The sequence below is a fragment of the Meles meles genome, chromosome 9, assembly GCF_922984935.1.
Source record: "Meles meles chromosome 9, mMelMel3.1 paternal haplotype, whole genome shotgun sequence".
NCBI lineage: Eukaryota > Metazoa > Chordata > Mammalia > Carnivora > Mustelidae > Meles > Meles meles.
The window spans coordinates 74,760,394-74,776,547 of record NC_060074.1 but is presented as its reverse complement, the minus strand read 5'-3'; the positions used below and the strand labels follow the sequence as shown (position 1 = coordinate 74,776,547).

General features: G+C 39.3%; 1 protein-coding gene across 1 annotated transcript in view; it reads left to right on the top strand.

Moving 5' to 3' along the window:
• The window catches only part of TTN (titin), a 274,251-nt gene that overhangs the window by 194,229 nt on the left and 63,868 nt on the right, over positions 1-16,154 (top strand). The window contains 27 exon segments of the mRNA XM_046018787.1: positions 48-332; positions 432-725; positions 2,056-2,355; positions 2,462-2,770; positions 2,858-3,048; positions 4,118-4,547; positions 5,747-6,055; positions 6,184-6,332; positions 6,415-6,447; positions 6,540-6,669; positions 6,759-7,058; positions 7,162-7,479; positions 8,426-8,722; positions 8,836-9,135; positions 9,228-9,542; positions 9,640-9,788; positions 10,151-10,301; positions 10,391-10,672; positions 12,159-12,461; positions 13,003-13,305; positions 13,406-13,687; positions 13,777-14,076; positions 14,170-14,472; positions 14,572-14,880; positions 14,996-15,277; positions 15,398-15,697; positions 15,784-16,077. Of these exon segments, the coding sequence (XP_045874743.1) occupies positions 48-332; positions 432-725; positions 2,056-2,355; positions 2,462-2,770; positions 2,858-3,048; positions 4,118-4,547; positions 5,747-6,055; positions 6,184-6,332; positions 6,415-6,447; positions 6,540-6,669; positions 6,759-7,058; positions 7,162-7,479; positions 8,426-8,722; positions 8,836-9,135; positions 9,228-9,542; positions 9,640-9,788; positions 10,151-10,301; positions 10,391-10,672; positions 12,159-12,461; positions 13,003-13,305; positions 13,406-13,687; positions 13,777-14,076; positions 14,170-14,472; positions 14,572-14,880; positions 14,996-15,277; positions 15,398-15,697; positions 15,784-16,077 (7,218 nt within the window).

Genomic DNA, 16,154 nt, shown 5'->3' with positions numbered 1-16,154 from the left:
TCCCCCATCTTTCTTGGGCTAACGTATTACTGTTCTCTTTAAAACAGAGCCTCCAACTGTGGAACTAGATGTTTCTGTCAAAGCTGGAATACAAATAATGGCTGGAAAGACACTTAGAATTCCAGCTGTGGTGACTGGGCGTCCGGTGCCTACCAGAGTATGGACCATAGAAGAAGGGGAGCTGGATAAAGACCGCGTTGTAATAGAGAATGTTGGAACCAAATCTGAGCTAATTATCAAGAATGCATTGAGAAAAGACCATGGCAGATATGTGATTACAGCTACTAATAGCTGTGGTTCCAAATTTGCAGCAGCCAGGGTAGAAGTTTTTGGTAAGGAATGTTATGTGGATTTTCAGAGGGTTTTCCTAAGTAATACAATTTATCGCATTGATTTTTTATGTTTGTTTGTTTGTTAATTTTATTTTACAGACGTTCCTGGACCAGTTCTTGACTTAAAACCTGTTGTAACAAATAGAAAGATGTGTTTACTTAACTGGTCTGATCCAGCAGATGATGGAGGAAGTGAAATCACAGGATTCATTATTGAAAGAAAAGATGCTAAGATGCATACCTGGAGACAACCAATTGAGACCGAGAGATCTAAATGTGACATCACAGGTCTCATTGAGGGGCAAGAATATATGTTCCGTGTGATTGCCAAGAACAAGTTTGGCTGTGGCCCTCCTGTTGAAATAGGACCAATTCTTGCAGTGGATCCACTAGGTAAAGGAGGTTTTTATTGTGTTTTCTTTGTGTTTGCTTCTAGTTATGTCATTTATTTATTGAGCCTTATGGCATTGAACTCCCTAACAGTCCCATGATCTATAGCTAGAGAGTGATAAGAAAGGTAAATCAAGTAACTACTAGCAACTTTAAGAATACCGTTTTTGCTATAATTTCAATGTCATTTTTGGCTCACTGTAATTTTTGCACAATCCACACACAGTTTTGTGTACCGAAAAACCTGAATCTACTGAAGCTTAGCAATAGCCTAAAAAATAGTTAGAAATACTATATCGCTGCAATAGAATGCCCTGGAGTAATTCATTTAATACTTCTGTAGTTAAAGGGAATCCACTATTTTTAAAAGATTACAGAATAGACAACAGCCTTACAATAAATGCCTTAGTCTTCCTTTAGTCCTCAGGTAGTCTCCACACTGGAAGGATATGGAGACCCAGAATAGGAAAAGCCACCAGAGAATAGATATCTAACCAAAGGAAATCTTCTTAAACAATATGAACAAATGTGAAACCCTAAAATCGCACACACTTGGAAATGCATCCTGACATCCCAACCAAGAAAGCAAAATTTGTGAGGATGACCCATTCCCCAAGAAACAGAGGCCTTATTCCTCCTCCACCACCACCTCCCTACCAACCAAAAAAAGAAAATTACGACCTCACTGTGACAGCTCATCTCAGATACGTCCACTGTATGTCAAGTTTTACCAGAGTTATCAGAACAGAGCTGAGCTTCCACCACAAAGCTCGGCTTCTGGTTGCATTAACAGTCAACAGGAAGGGATCAGGTCTAGTTTTAGCATTCACACTGATTCTTTGTTGTGTCCTTTGGGCACAAAACTACAGCAGCTTTACATAAATTCTCTTTCCATTCCATTTTAAACCCACACTTAGAGGCAACTTGGTTCAAAGTTCGGTAGACATATCCACTGTCTATTAGTAAAGGAAACACTTTGATCTCAGCTGGTCATCCAAAGCAAAACTTCACAGACCTTCTCTTCTACTTCATTAGGATTAGAAGCTTTCCCAGTGACAGAGCTATAAAAGATCTAAAATGGTAAAAATAACAAAGGCATACATGTCTTTTTATTTCTAATTAAGAATTTTGACTGTAAACCTCACTAAGAGAATGTCTGCCTATTATGAATGCCTATCATTCTGGTAACTGATGTGTTTTCAGAAGGATTTTAAAAATGGATGTGAAGGTTATGCCAGACAGAAACCAATTTTTCACATAATTAATTTGAAGGGAAGTACTGTCTCTTCTATGACGATTTATTTGATGCTTGTCATTTCAACTCTGGTTAAAGGTCCTCCAACGTCTCCTGAGAGGCTCACATACACAGAAAGGACGAAGTCCACTATCACCCTGGACTGGAAGGAGCCCCGCAGCAATGGTGGCAGCCCCATCCAGGGCTATATCATTGAAAAACGGCGTCACGACAAACCCAACTTTGAAAGAGTTAACAAGCAACTCTGCCCAACCACATCTTTTCTGGTTGAAGATCTTGATGAACACCAAATGTACGAATTCCGCGTCAAAGCTGTCAATGCAATTGGGGAAAGTGAACCATCCCTGCCTCTTAATGTGGTCATACAAGATGACGAAGGTGTGGAATCTGAGCCTGATTTTCATGCACTTTCTGGTGATGCCTTTATCTCATAGAGTGAGCAAACATCTTTATGACTTTTCTTTTCTTTCCCTTCTCTTCGCAGTGCCTCCAACCATTAAGTTGCGCCTGTCTGTTCGAGGAGACACTATCAAAGTTAAGGCAGGAGAGCCTGTTAACATCCCCGCAGATGTGACAGGCCTTCCGATGCCTAAGATTGAGTGGTCCAAGAATGAAACCGTGATCGAAAAACCCACTGATGCACTTAAGATAACCAAGGAAGAAGTATCCCGAAGTGAGGCAAAGACTGAGGTTATCATTCCCAAAGCAGTCCGGGAAGACAAAGGCACTTACACTATTACTGCTTCCAATCGTCTGGGCTCAGTGTTCCGAAATGTTCATGTGGAAGTATATGGTAAGCGACCTGTTTCTTAGCTCAAAATGAAGTCCAGTGTCTGTTTAAGAATTGTCTTCTCATTCTCCTCTCTTGGTTCCTTTCCAGATCGTCCATCACCACCAAGAAATCTTGCTGTTACTGACATTAAAGCCGAATCCTGCTACTTGACATGGGATGCCCCTCTAGACAATGGTGGCAGTGAAATCACCCATTATATCATAGACAAACGTGATGCAAGCAGGAAGAAGAGTGAATGGGAAGAAGTCACCAACACTGCTGTAGAGAGGAAATACGGGGTAAACTCTTCTAAATGTTTTTTTATATACAATAAAAGGACATGACACTGAATTAACACCATTCTGGCATAATTTTGGAATTTAATGATTAAACTCAAAACTGCACATAAAAAGATTCATCACAGTTTTTAGTACCATGCACATAAGGCCACTTAAAAGTTCTATTTGGGGGCACCTAGGTGGCTCAGTTGGTTAAGTGACTGCCTTTGGCTCAGGTCGTGATCCTGGAGTCCTGGGATGGAGTCTGCTTCTCCCGCTGACCTCTCTCCTCTCATGCTCTCTCTCTCTCTCATTTTCTCTCTCTCTCTCCCAAATAAATAAATAAAATCTTTAAAAAAAAAAAAAGGTACTATTTGGTAGGGTTCCTGGGTGGCTCCATGGGATAAGCCTCTGCCTTCGCCTCAGGTCATGATCTCAGGGTCCTGGGATCGAGCCCTGCATCGGGCTCTCTGCTCAGCAGGGAGCCTGCTTCCCCCTCTCCCTCTGCCTGCCTCTCTGCCTACTTGTGATCTCTCTCTCTGTTAAATATATAAATAAAATCTTTTAAAAAAATACTATTTGGTAAACCAATTCTCTCTTGAGAGATCCACTATTAGGTACAATAAATATACGTATTTGTATTTTTTAACTTAAATTCAATTAGCCAACATATAGTACATCATTAGTTTTTGATGTAGTATTTAATAACTTATTAGCTGCACATGCTTTCTCCACATTTGTGTCTATATATTTTTAAACTATGTATTTTTTTTTAATATATTTTTTTGTTTATTTGACAGACAGATCACAAGTAGGCAGAGAGGCAGGCAGAGAGAGAGAGGAGGAGGCAGGCTCTCTGCCGAGCAGAGAGCCCGATGCGGGGCTCGATCCCAGGATCCTGGGACCATGACCCAAGCCAAAGGCAGAGGCTTTAACCACTGAGCCACCCAGGCGCCCCTTAAACTATGTATTTACTTGATTTTAATAGATTTCTTTTTTTGTAGTTTTACATATGAAAAGAACCTGAATTTTAAAATAAGTGAAATCAAGTCCATTGTTTTTAAGAAATCACTATTCATCTGATTTCTAGGTCTGGAAACTTATCCCCAATGGTCAGTATGAGTTCCGAGTTAGGGCAGTGAATAAATATGGAATCAGTGATGACTGCAAATCAGATAAAGTTGTCATTCAAGATCCCTTCCGCCTTCCTGGACCTCCAGGAAAACCGAAAGTCCTCGAGCGCACCAAAGGGTCAATGCTCGTGAGCTGGACTCCTCCTCTGGACAATGGCGGCTCTCCCATTACTGGCTACTGGCTGGAGAAGAGAGAAGAGGGAGGTGCCTATTGGTCACGTGTTAGCCGAGCACCAATAACCAAAGTGGGATTGAAAGGCATAGAATTCAACGTTCCCCGCTTGATTGAGGGTGTTAAATACCAGTTCAGAGCAATGGCAATAAATGCTGCAGGAGTGGGTCCTCCCAGTGAACCCTCAGATCCAGCTGTTGCAGGAGATCCCATATGTAAGTATGCTTCTATTTCTGGAGTTTACAAAGAGCAGAGCCACTAAATGAATAGTTCTGCCCTTAAATTTCTTGAATTTTTCTATACCCAATTATTTATTAAAGTAAAAACCCCATACTTACGTAGAGTATCAGAAGTACATAAATTTGTGTATATGTATAGACAGATATACACACTATACACACAGCTCTATGCATGTATACACACATGTATACACATACGTAAAATCATATAGTTTTTAATTGTTGGTTTAAGCCTACTATTTATGAGGAATCACAGTGATAAAGATCCTGCACTATAAGCTCCTCTCTGCTCCCATACTCCTTATCTCATTTGATACTATGAAAATTATCTCCCTCCCTAAAGAGACCCTCTAGGTAGAGTTGAACAAAAAGCAAAATGTTCACGTTTTAAACATATATATTGTATCTTTAATATAATCTTCAATAATATATATTGTACCTTTATGCAAGATTCTCAAGCACAGTCCATGAGGTTGTAAGAAAAAAAAAAAAATCCTTCCAAAAGATCTGTTTAGCAGATCATTCAAAGATTAAAATATCATGGTCTTAATGATTCACTGTATTTGCTATATATCTGATTAGATTCTCTGTAGGAAAAAAATTCAGCTACTTGTTAAAAAGATTTAAAATACTCTAAGTTCTATATGGAGCTTATATATATAAAATGAAGTAGTCATTCATTCATTTAGCAAGCCTGTACTGAACATGTGCTTTGTTCAAGGTAGTGTGCTAGGCACTAGAGAGGAAGAGCGAGGGTTCAAAAGACCTTCTGTAATGGTAAAGCACTGTCAGATATGTAAAGGATTGTTATGCATCGATCTCATCCCTAAAGAGCATACAATTAGTTTGTGTTCCAAAGTTTATCAGCTAATGATGAAATCATTTTTTTTTACTTTAAATTAAACTAAGTTTTTAGTAGAGAATATGACAGAGTCTCTTCAAAGGGATCTTAAAATAACTTGTCACTAATTGTGTATAAATACAACATGTATCTATCTAGAGATCATGTATCGTTGTTTGCTTATTTTGTTTTCACATTAATGCAAAATGAAAAGAGACTATTTCTTATATTCTCTGCTCTGGAAGGTAATTTATTCTTTCGGGATTCCTACTTTAGTAGATTAAATCTAGCATTCCATTGGCTTCAGAATTTGATACACTCTTCTTCTTCTTAGATCCACCTGGGCCACCTTCTTGCCCAGAGGTCAAAGATAAAACCAAGTCCAACATCTCACTGGCATGGAAACCTCCAGCCAAAGATGGCGGCAGTCCGATCAAAGGATACATTGTAGAAATGCAAGAAGAAGGCAGCACGGACTGGAAAAAAGTAAATGAGCCAGACAAACTGCTAACCACCTGTGAATGTGTGGTGCCAAATCTGAAAGAACTCCGCAAGTACCGATTCAGAGTGAAAGCTGTCAATGATGCTGGTGAGTCTGAACCAAGTGATACAACTGGAGAGATCCCTGCCACGGATATTCAAGGTACTCGTCCTTTATTGCATTTCTATGTTCATTTGATCTGATTGTGAAAGTTAATATCTCAAAGATAGGTCACTTACTTCTTTGAAAAAGGTATGCTAAGTCCTGTTATATGATTCATGGTATTACAGAGGCACCAGAAGTTTTTATTGACATTGGAGCACAAGACTGTCTGGTTTGTCAAGCTGGCTCCCAGATTAGAATTCCTGCTGTCATCAAGGGACGCCCGACTCCAAAATCATCGTGGGAATTTGACGGAAAGGCGAAGAAGGCAGTGAAGGTAAGAAAAATATAATTTTCTGTGTCTCGCACTGAATCACTCTAAGGATTATTAACACTACAACTATCTTCTTCTCTAACAGGATGGAGTTCATGATATACCTGAGGATGCACAGGTAAAAAGAAAAATTGAAGTAGTTCAGAACACAGTTGACTGCAGTACCGCTCTTATTTCATCCGATGTGTAACTACTGTTCTCTCTGTATAGGTGGAGACTGCTGAAAACTCCTCAGTAATTATTATTCCAGAATGCAAACGATCTCACACAGGCAAATACAGCATCACAGCCAAGAATAAGGCAGGACAGAAGACAGCACATTGCAGAGTCAAAGTCATGGGTGAGAAGGACTTTAAAAGTGACCATAGAATAAGAACAAATTATTTTAAACAAAGTGACATTGTTTATGTGGTGATTTGCTTCCAACAGATGTACCGGGACCACCCAAGGATCTGAAAGTCAGTGACATCACAAGGGGCAGTTGCAGACTCTCGTGGAAGATGCCAGATGACGATGGAGGAGACAGGATCAAGGGCTATGTTATAGAGAAGAAGACTATTGATGGAAAAGCCTGGACTAAAGTCAATCCAAACTGTGGAAGCACCACATTTGTGGTTCCTGATCTCATCTCTGAACAGCAGTATTTCTTCCGCGTGCGTGCAGAAAACCGTTTTGGTATTGGTGCACCTGCAGAAACCATTCAGAGGACCACAGCCAGAGATCCAATATGTAAGTTGTTTTTTTTTCCCTAATATGAGATTAAAATAGTTCCTCAAATTTGAAATATATCAGTATAAACAATGCTTAATACTTCCTTTACCTATTTTTAAAGATCCTCCTGATCCTCCCATTAAACTCAAGATTGGCCTCATAACAAAGAACACAGTACACCTATCATGGAAACCCCCAAAGAATGATGGGGGCTCCCCTGTCACCCACTATATTGTTGAGTGCCTTGCATGGGACCCTACTGGGAAAAAGAAAGAAGCTTGGAAACAGTGCAACAAGCGTGATGTGGAAGAACTAGAGTTTACTGTTGAAGACCTCGTCGAGGGTGGCGAATATGAATTCAGAGTCAAGGCTGTGAACGCTGCAGGAGTCAGTAAACCTTCAGCCACTGTGGGCCCAGTGACTGTCAAAGACCAGACATGTAAGTCCCCGCATATTAACTGAGAATGTCCTCTCTAAGAACCCCTTCCTAGAAATTTAATATCAGTCCAGAGTAAAAAGAAAAATACCTGTACATCAGGAGGCTAGTGTGAGTGGAGTGTGAACACAGGCATAGTAATCACTCTTTCGCTCAGCTTCTACAGAATTATCCTATTTCCTTACATATTAAACTTTTCCCTTATTTGAAGGGGATGACATTTGGAATTTCCATACTCTAATTTTCTGCATGATCCTCAAAAGGGGAAGAAAGTAAGCAGTTATTTGCTCAGCAACTTCTGAACCCCATTTATCTTCCCAATCAAGTTTCTTTTTCTCTATTTAAGAAAAAGATACATCCATTTTAATAGATAAATATAGACAAATATGGTAATAATTCTTCCTCTATTATTGTTATGATCCCTACTGCTTTGTGTTTGTTCAGTTCTTTCTTCTAAAATTAGGGTTGTAGTCACTAGCCTCTTTGCATGTTCTCCTCGATTCATGGAAAATGGGAAGTTGCTTTGCCTCCACTAGTAGTTGTATTTCTTAGGGCGTTCTCTCAGAATAAAAACTGTAAGTCCTCTCATAATTCTGCATATTTAAGAAAATATGCATCTATATTAAAGGGAATATCATGAAAGAACTCTAAACCTAGGCTACCACAATCTTTACTTCTCTCTGCCCTCTTTCAGTATCTACATGCATAATAATGCCCGATAAGGGAAAGGCAAGAGTTGATTACGTAGCCACATGTAGGTCCAATAAAGGATGATGACTACATATGCCTGCTCTCCAAACTGGTATAAATTGAAGTCAGATCTGTTCTTCATGTTGGGCTGGGCTACGAAGCCTGCCTATAGTAGATACAAATAGCTTTATAGGCACTCAAATTCTACTTTCTGTTCCTAGTGACCACATTGTTGTTGTTGTTGTTTTAAACAATCTAGGCCCACCATCAATTGAGCTAAAAGAATTCATGGAGGTTGAAGAAGGAACAGATGTTAACATTGTGGCCAAAATTAAAGGTGTGCCATTCCCGACACTGACCTGGTTTAAAGCTCCTCCGAGGAAGCCTGACAGCAAAGAACCTGTTATCTATGACACGCACATCAACAAACTGGTAGTGGATGATACTTGCACCTTAGTTATTCCACAGTCTCGCAGGAGTGACACTGGCTTATATACCATCACAGCTGTGAATAATCTGGGAACAGCATCAAAGGAGATGAGACTGAATGTCCTGGGTAAAGATAGAACGGCTTTATTAAAACTACATGTTTTTCTGTTCCTAAGTATATTATTTGGCTTTTAAACCATTTTTCTAAGATATTTTTTCTCCTTTTTAAAACCATTTTAGGTCGTCCTGGCCCTCCAGTGGGACCAATAAAGTTTGAATCTATTTCAGCAGATCAAATGACATTATCTTGGCTTCCACCTTTGGATGATGGAGGGTCTAAGATTACAAACTATGTAATTGAGAAGAGGGAGGCTAACAGGAAGACATGGGTCCGTGTCTCCAGTGAACCTAAAGAGTGCACGTACACAATTCCCAAATTGCTAGAAGGCCATGAATATGTATTCCGAATCATGGCCCAGAACAAATTTGGCGTTGGGGAGCCTCTTGACAGTGAACCTGAAACAGCAAGAAACCTCTTCTGTAAGTAGGACATGCTTTACATATAAAGTCACTCTTACTGTTGTTTTGGTTTTTATAATTTCTTAGAAATCAATGTGATTTCTTTTCCACAGCTGTCCCTGGAGCACCAGATAAACCAACAGTTAGCAGCGTGACTCGCGACTCCATGACTGTCAACTGGGAAGAACCAGAATACGATGGAGGCTCTCCTGTGACAGGGTACTGGCTGGAAATGAAAGACACCACTTCAAAGAGGTGGAAGAGAGTTAACCGAGATCCTATCAAGGCCATGACTCTGGGTGTTTCTTATAAAGTGACTGGTCTTATTGAAGGTTCTGACTATCAGTTCCGTGTGTATGCAATCAATGCTGCTGGTGTGGGTCCTGCAAGTCTGCCATCAGACCCAGTGACTGCTAGAGATCCAATTGGTAAGCCTTGAAACCATTCCTTTTTTTTTTTTTTTTAACCCCACCCCAAAGTGCCATGGAAAAGTCAAGAATACTTATGTATACTGGTTTTTTCCAGCCCCTCCTGGTCCTCCAATTCCCAAAGTCACAGACTGGACTAAATCATCTGTGGATTTGGAGTGGTCTCCCCCACTAAAAGATGGGGGATCCAAAGTAACTGGATACATCGTTGAATATAAAGAAGAAGGAAAAGAGGAATGGGAACAGGTAGCTAACATTTGGCATTATGAAAATGTATTATGAATAAGCGAAAAGTGTAGCTGTTATTCTGAATCACATTAATTTCTATTTGTAGAAATAAAAATACCTTTTTATTAAGAAATCAGAAAACAATTACAAATGATAATCCAAACACCTGTTGTGTCAAAAATTTAATCAAAAGTTAATATTGTTGTTATTAAAATACAATTCCTGGCAAGACATTTCATGCCGTGTTTACCTGCAATGTCTGATCCCCAAAACCTAAACTGGCAACAGTTTTCCCAGAGTAGTTAAATATGCTATTGGTAGACTTCAGAAAGCCATGAAAACAAGCTACAAAGAACTGAATGCGTGTAATCCTTCCCTAGGCTAAAGATAAAGAAGTGAGAGGAACAAAGCTTGTTGTGACAGGCTTAAAAGAGGGAGCTTTCTACAAATTCAGAGTTAGAGCAGTCAACATTGCAGGCATTGGAGAACCTGGAGAAGTCACAGATGTCATTGAAATGAAGGACAGAATTGGTAATTATTCACACTGCTATTATTTTCTCCATATTTGTCTTTTGGATTGGGAATGAAAACCACATTTGTAATTTTCAACTGTGTTCCAGTGTCACCTGACCTGCAGCTAGATGCCAGTGTCAGAGACAGGATTGTGGTTCACGCTGGAGGGGTGATCCGGATCATAGCGTATGTGTCTGGAAAACCTCCTCCAACTGTCACCTGGAACATGAATGAAAGAGCATTACCTCAAGAGGCTACCATCGAGACCACAGCTATTAGCTCCTCCATGGTCATCAAGAATTGCCAGAGGAGCCACCAAGGTGTCTATTCTCTTCTCGCCAAAAATGCAGGGGGAGAGAGAAAGAAGACCATTATTGTTGATGTATTAGGTAAATACCTTTAATTTATCCGTGCAGCTTTTAAAAATGACATTTTTACTTCATCTACAGCCAAGCTATGTTACAGTAAAACTGTTACAAATGTTTTGGAAAATCAGAAAAATCACCCACAATTCCACTGACCACTGCTAGCATTTAAAAATCTTTCCTCTTTTTTTTTTTTGTCTTATACCTCTTTTATATTGTTGTACTTCTAAAAATACAGTTTTGTATGTTGTCTTTTTATATAACATTAAAAAGTTATGTTTTTATGTTATATAAAAACAAAGTTTTTTAAATAAAATTTTGTATATTGCCTTTTTATATGACATGCCACCATAAGCACTATGTTTTATGTAGTTTCCATAAAAGCAACTTTCCTGCACGTGTACATGAATATCTAATAATTTACTAAGGTTGATCGATTTCACATCATGAGAGTGTATCCTTTGCTAATTATCATGATAAAGCAAAAATCTCTGTGAAGGGTTTCAATATTCTAATTGAAAAGCGGGTGATGGGTATTAAGGAGGACACGTGTGATGAGCATTAGGTGTTATACACAACTAAAATGAACCATTGAACACTACATCAAAAACTATGTACTATATGCTGGCTAACTGAACATAATAAAAAAAATGCATGATATTTGATTATCAATATTACATTTCTAGTCACTGAGTAGAGGTGAACTCTACAGTTTTTCATGCCTCTTGCTGGCTGCTTTATGCTGGTTATTTGGTCAGAGAGTAAACCCCTCCCACTCAGATTTCACTCTCATCATGTTTCTAGGCACAACCATACTCCAAACAATGAGTTTTTATGTGAAAATAACTGGTTCTCTACTGAACATAATTAATGATATGTAAACATATTATGTTTTCATTAATGAAAAGGCATGAGGGAAAAAATCTCATTGACCCAACAGTCCTACGAGCTTTTAGGTTATTTCAAGCTCTTCAACACCCACTATTTTAACTTGAGAACCAGTACACTTTCAAGGTTGAATTCCAGCCCTCTCAAAGGGCCTTCTGAGATTTGGGAACTCCCGTGCTCCTTATGGATTTACTAGTCACCTAGAAAAATCTCTCTCTCCCTTTCCCTTCTGGAAAGTAAACTAGACAACAGAAAGAAGCCATGCCACCCCTCACCCCTTCTCCTGTCTCCTGTGCATTCTCCTTCTAGCAGCTCCCTATCTGACTTACAAATTACAAAAAAAAAAAAAAAATACAAACATACATATATAAATACCTGTATGTTTTATATATATACACATACATTACTGTTCCTTCAGCTTCTACTAAAACAGAGGCAAACAGTAATTATAAACATACTTCATTTAAAAATATGAATATAGATACTATGGGGAAGAAAAAAATCAACAGCCATGAAATCTTATTCATAACAGTTTTGTCTTTTTAAACACAGAGGGTAACAAATGTTGAGCCGGTTGTTCACTGAAAACAAACAACTAGAAATTGTCTCCTCTTTTTCTCAGATGTGCCAGGTCCTGTTGGAACACCCTTCCAGGCTCACAACCTAACCAATGACTCCTGCAAACTGACATGGTTTTCTCCAGAAGATGATGGAGGCTCTCCAATCACCAATTATGTCATTGAGAAGCGTGAATCTGACCGCAGAGCATGGACCCCAGTGACATACACAGTTACCCGACAGAATGCTACTGTCCAGGGTCTCATTGAAGGAAAATCCTACTTTTTCCGAATTGCAGCTGAAAACAGTGTTGGCATAGGTCCATTTACTGAGACACCAACCGCTCTTGTCATCCGAGATCCAATAAGTAAGCGCAATTTAAAACAATTTCATCCTTAATCACTTCTTCATTCATTGAGGAAAAGAGGATGGTGAGAATATGTGTACCAACACTAAACATTTCATTCCCTTGAAAGCATTCAGTAGACAAATGCTCAAAGCCTCATGTTGTCAGTGTTTGAATGCGATCGTGAGAGACATTATGGGAATATAGGAGTCTTCCAATTCCTCCATGGATACTACACTATTTTTTTTTAATTTTCCACTTAATGTCGTGAATATGAAATAATATCCCAACTCTAAAGAACTTTCTTAAATGATTTGGCCTCAATGAACCTCTATTTCCTCATCTATCAGATAAAATTAGACTGGGTGGTGTCTTTTTTAACTCCAGTAGTGCTATGGTGAGAGCTTTCTGTTACTTATCAAAGCAAATAATTTAACGTTTAAGCGCAGTCCTCCAAGAGTATCATTTACTATTTACTATGATTTACTACATAGTAGTAAATATGATTTACTACATTTTAACATGACCTCTTCTTCATTGTAATTCTGTATTTTACTTGCAGCTGTACCAGAGCGTCCTGAAGACCTGGAAGTCAAAGAAGTTACTAAAGATTCTGTTTCCTTGACTTGGAATCCTCCTAAGTATGATGGTGGATCAGAAATTATCAACTATGTCCTAGAAAGCCGCCTCATTGGAACTGAGAAATTCCACAAGGTTACAAATGACAACTTGCTTAGCAGAAAATACACTGTGAAAGGCTTAAAAGAAGGTGATACCTATGAGTACCGTGTGAGTGCTGTGAATATCGTGGGACAAGGCAAACCCTCATTTTGTACCAAGCCCATCACTTGCAAGGATGACCTGGGTATGTATCGAATGCAATTCATCCTCTGAAAACTTGTACACTTACAGATTTGCCCTAAGACATCAGTAAAACTGACTTACCTGTATAATTACAATTTCAGCTCCTCCAACCCTTGACCTCGACTTCAGAGATAAACTCACAGTTCGGGTTGGTGAAGCTTTTGCTCTCACTGGCCGTTACTCGGGCAAACCAAAGCCTAAAATTACTTGGTTCAAAGATGAAGCTGATGTGCTGGAGGATGATCGCACTCAGATAAAGACCACTCCAACAACACTTGCTCTAGAGAAGATCAAGGCCAAACGTTCAGATTCCGGCAAATACTGTGTGGTTGTGGAGAACAGTACAGGCTCTAGGAAAGGGTTCTGTCAAGTCAATGTTGTTGGTAAGTATCCTTTAGCAAGAAGAATAGATATTCTGTTCTTTCCAAAGCAGAATGGGCAATTACATTTTGGGCTTTATTTTTTTCTGCAGACCGTCCTGGACCACCAGTAGGACCAGTTATTTTCGATGAGGTGACCAAAGATTACATGGTTATCTCTTGGAAGCCACCTTTAGATGACGGAGGCAGTGAAATTACCAATTACATTATTGAGAAGAAGGAGGTTGGCAAAGACATTTGGATGCCTGTGACATCTGCAAGTGCTAAAACAACATGCAAAGTTTCTAAACTCCTTGAAGGAAAAGATTATATTTTCCGGATATATGCTGAAAACCTATATGGAATAAGTGATCCTCTGGTGTCTGATTCAATGAAAGCCAAAGATCGTTTCAGTATGCATTACATTTCCTTTTAGTGATTCCGTGTTGAATATTGTTAGTAGGGAAAATGACATTTCTAACATGCTCTGCTAATGTTTGTCATAGGGGTTCCTGATGCACCAGAGCAGCCCATTGTCACAGAGGTTACCAAAGACTCTGCATTAGTAACTTGGAACAAGCCAAATGATGGAGGAAAGCCCATCACAAACTACATCCTGGAAAAGAGGGAAACTATGTCGAAACGATGGGCTAGAGTTACCAAAGAGCCCATCCATCCATACACTAAATTCAGGGTTCCTGATCTTCTAGAAGGGTGTCAGTATGAATTCCGGGTTGCTGCAGAAAATGAAATTGGTATTGGCGATCCAAGTCCACCATCCAAACCAGTCTTTGCTAAGGATCCAATTGGTACAATATTAAAGCATTCATTCCATCTTCACGTTATCCAACTTTGTTTGCGGCTGTGTTCTAACTCCTTTTTGGTTTTTTTTTTCTTTTATTACATAGCTAAACCAAGTCCACCGATTAATCCTGAAGCAATTGATACAACATGTAATTCAGTTGATCTAACCTGGCAGCCACCACGTCATGATGGTGGGAGCAAGATTCTGGGTTATATTGTTGAGTACCAGAAAGTTGGAGATGAAGAGTGGAAGAGAGCTAATTACACTCCTGAGTCATGTCCTGAAACTAAGTATAAAGTCACTGGTCTTCGGGATGGTCAGACCTATAAGTTCAGGGTATTGGCAGTCAACGAAGCTGGTGAATCAGATCCAGCTTATGTTCCCGAGCCAGTGCTAGTAAAAGACAGACTTGGTGAGTAAAATCATCTCAGCTATAATAGCAAAGAAGATAGGTGTCACTTTGTATATGCTTCATTGTAAAATGCATAAACAAGTCAAATCTGAAAGTACTATTTGCTTTATTCCAGAACCTCCAGAGTTGATTCTTGATGCCAACATGGCAAGAGAACAACACATAAAGGTTGGTGATACTCTAAGACTTAGTGCTGTCATCAAAGGTGTGCCATTCCCAAAAGTAACTTGGAAGAAAGGAGACAGAGAAGCTCCAACTAAAGCAAGAATCGATGTTACTCCAGTTGGTAGCAAGCTTGAAATTCCTAATGCTGCCCATGAAGATGGCGGAATTTATTCTTTAACAGTGGAGAATCCAGCTGGTTCAAAAACTGTCTCAGTAAAAGTTCTCGTATTAGGTGCGAATTTTCATACTTAATGTATTTAATGTAATAACATATTAAAAATAAATTTTGATACATTTTGAGCTGTTATTGGGCTAAATCACCTATTATAACTTCATTATTTAATACTTTCAGATAAGCCGGGGCCACCTAGAGATCTGGAAGTCAGTGAAATTAGGAAAGACTCTTGTTACCTTACTTGGAAGGAACCACTGGATGATGGTGGTTCTGTTATTACAAATTACGTGGTTGAGAGGAGAGATGTTGCCACTGCCCAGTGGTCACCTCTTTCAGCTACATCCAAGAAAAAGAGTCACATGGCTAAACACCTTACTGAAGGCAATCAGTATCTCTTCCGGGTAGCTGCCGAGAACCAGTACGGACGTGGTCCTTTTGTTGAAACACCTAAACCCATCAAGGCTCTGGATCCTCTCCGTAAGTTGCTTTCTCTAGATATAGAGGTTTTCTCTGACTGTCTCTGAGAATATTATTTACTCATCATAACTTCTTCTTTTGAAAAGATCCCCCAGGCCCACCGAAAAACTTACACCATGTAGATGTCGACAAGACTGAAGTCTCACTTGTTTGGAATAAGCCTGATCGTGACGGTGGCTCTCCAATCACTGGCTATTTGGTGGAATATCAAGAAGAGGGCACTGAAGACTGGATTAAGTTCAAGACTGTGACAAACTTAGAGTGTGTTGTTACTGGACTTCAGCAAGGAAAGACATATAGATTCCGCGTAAAAGCTGAAAATATTGTGGGTCTTGGTCTCCCTGACACAACTATCCCAATAGAATGTCAAGAAAAACTAGGTAATTTTTGGACTGGCATTATTATTTTTTTTTAAATTCATGTTGTGAAAATCAAATCTAATTTTCTCATGTTCACT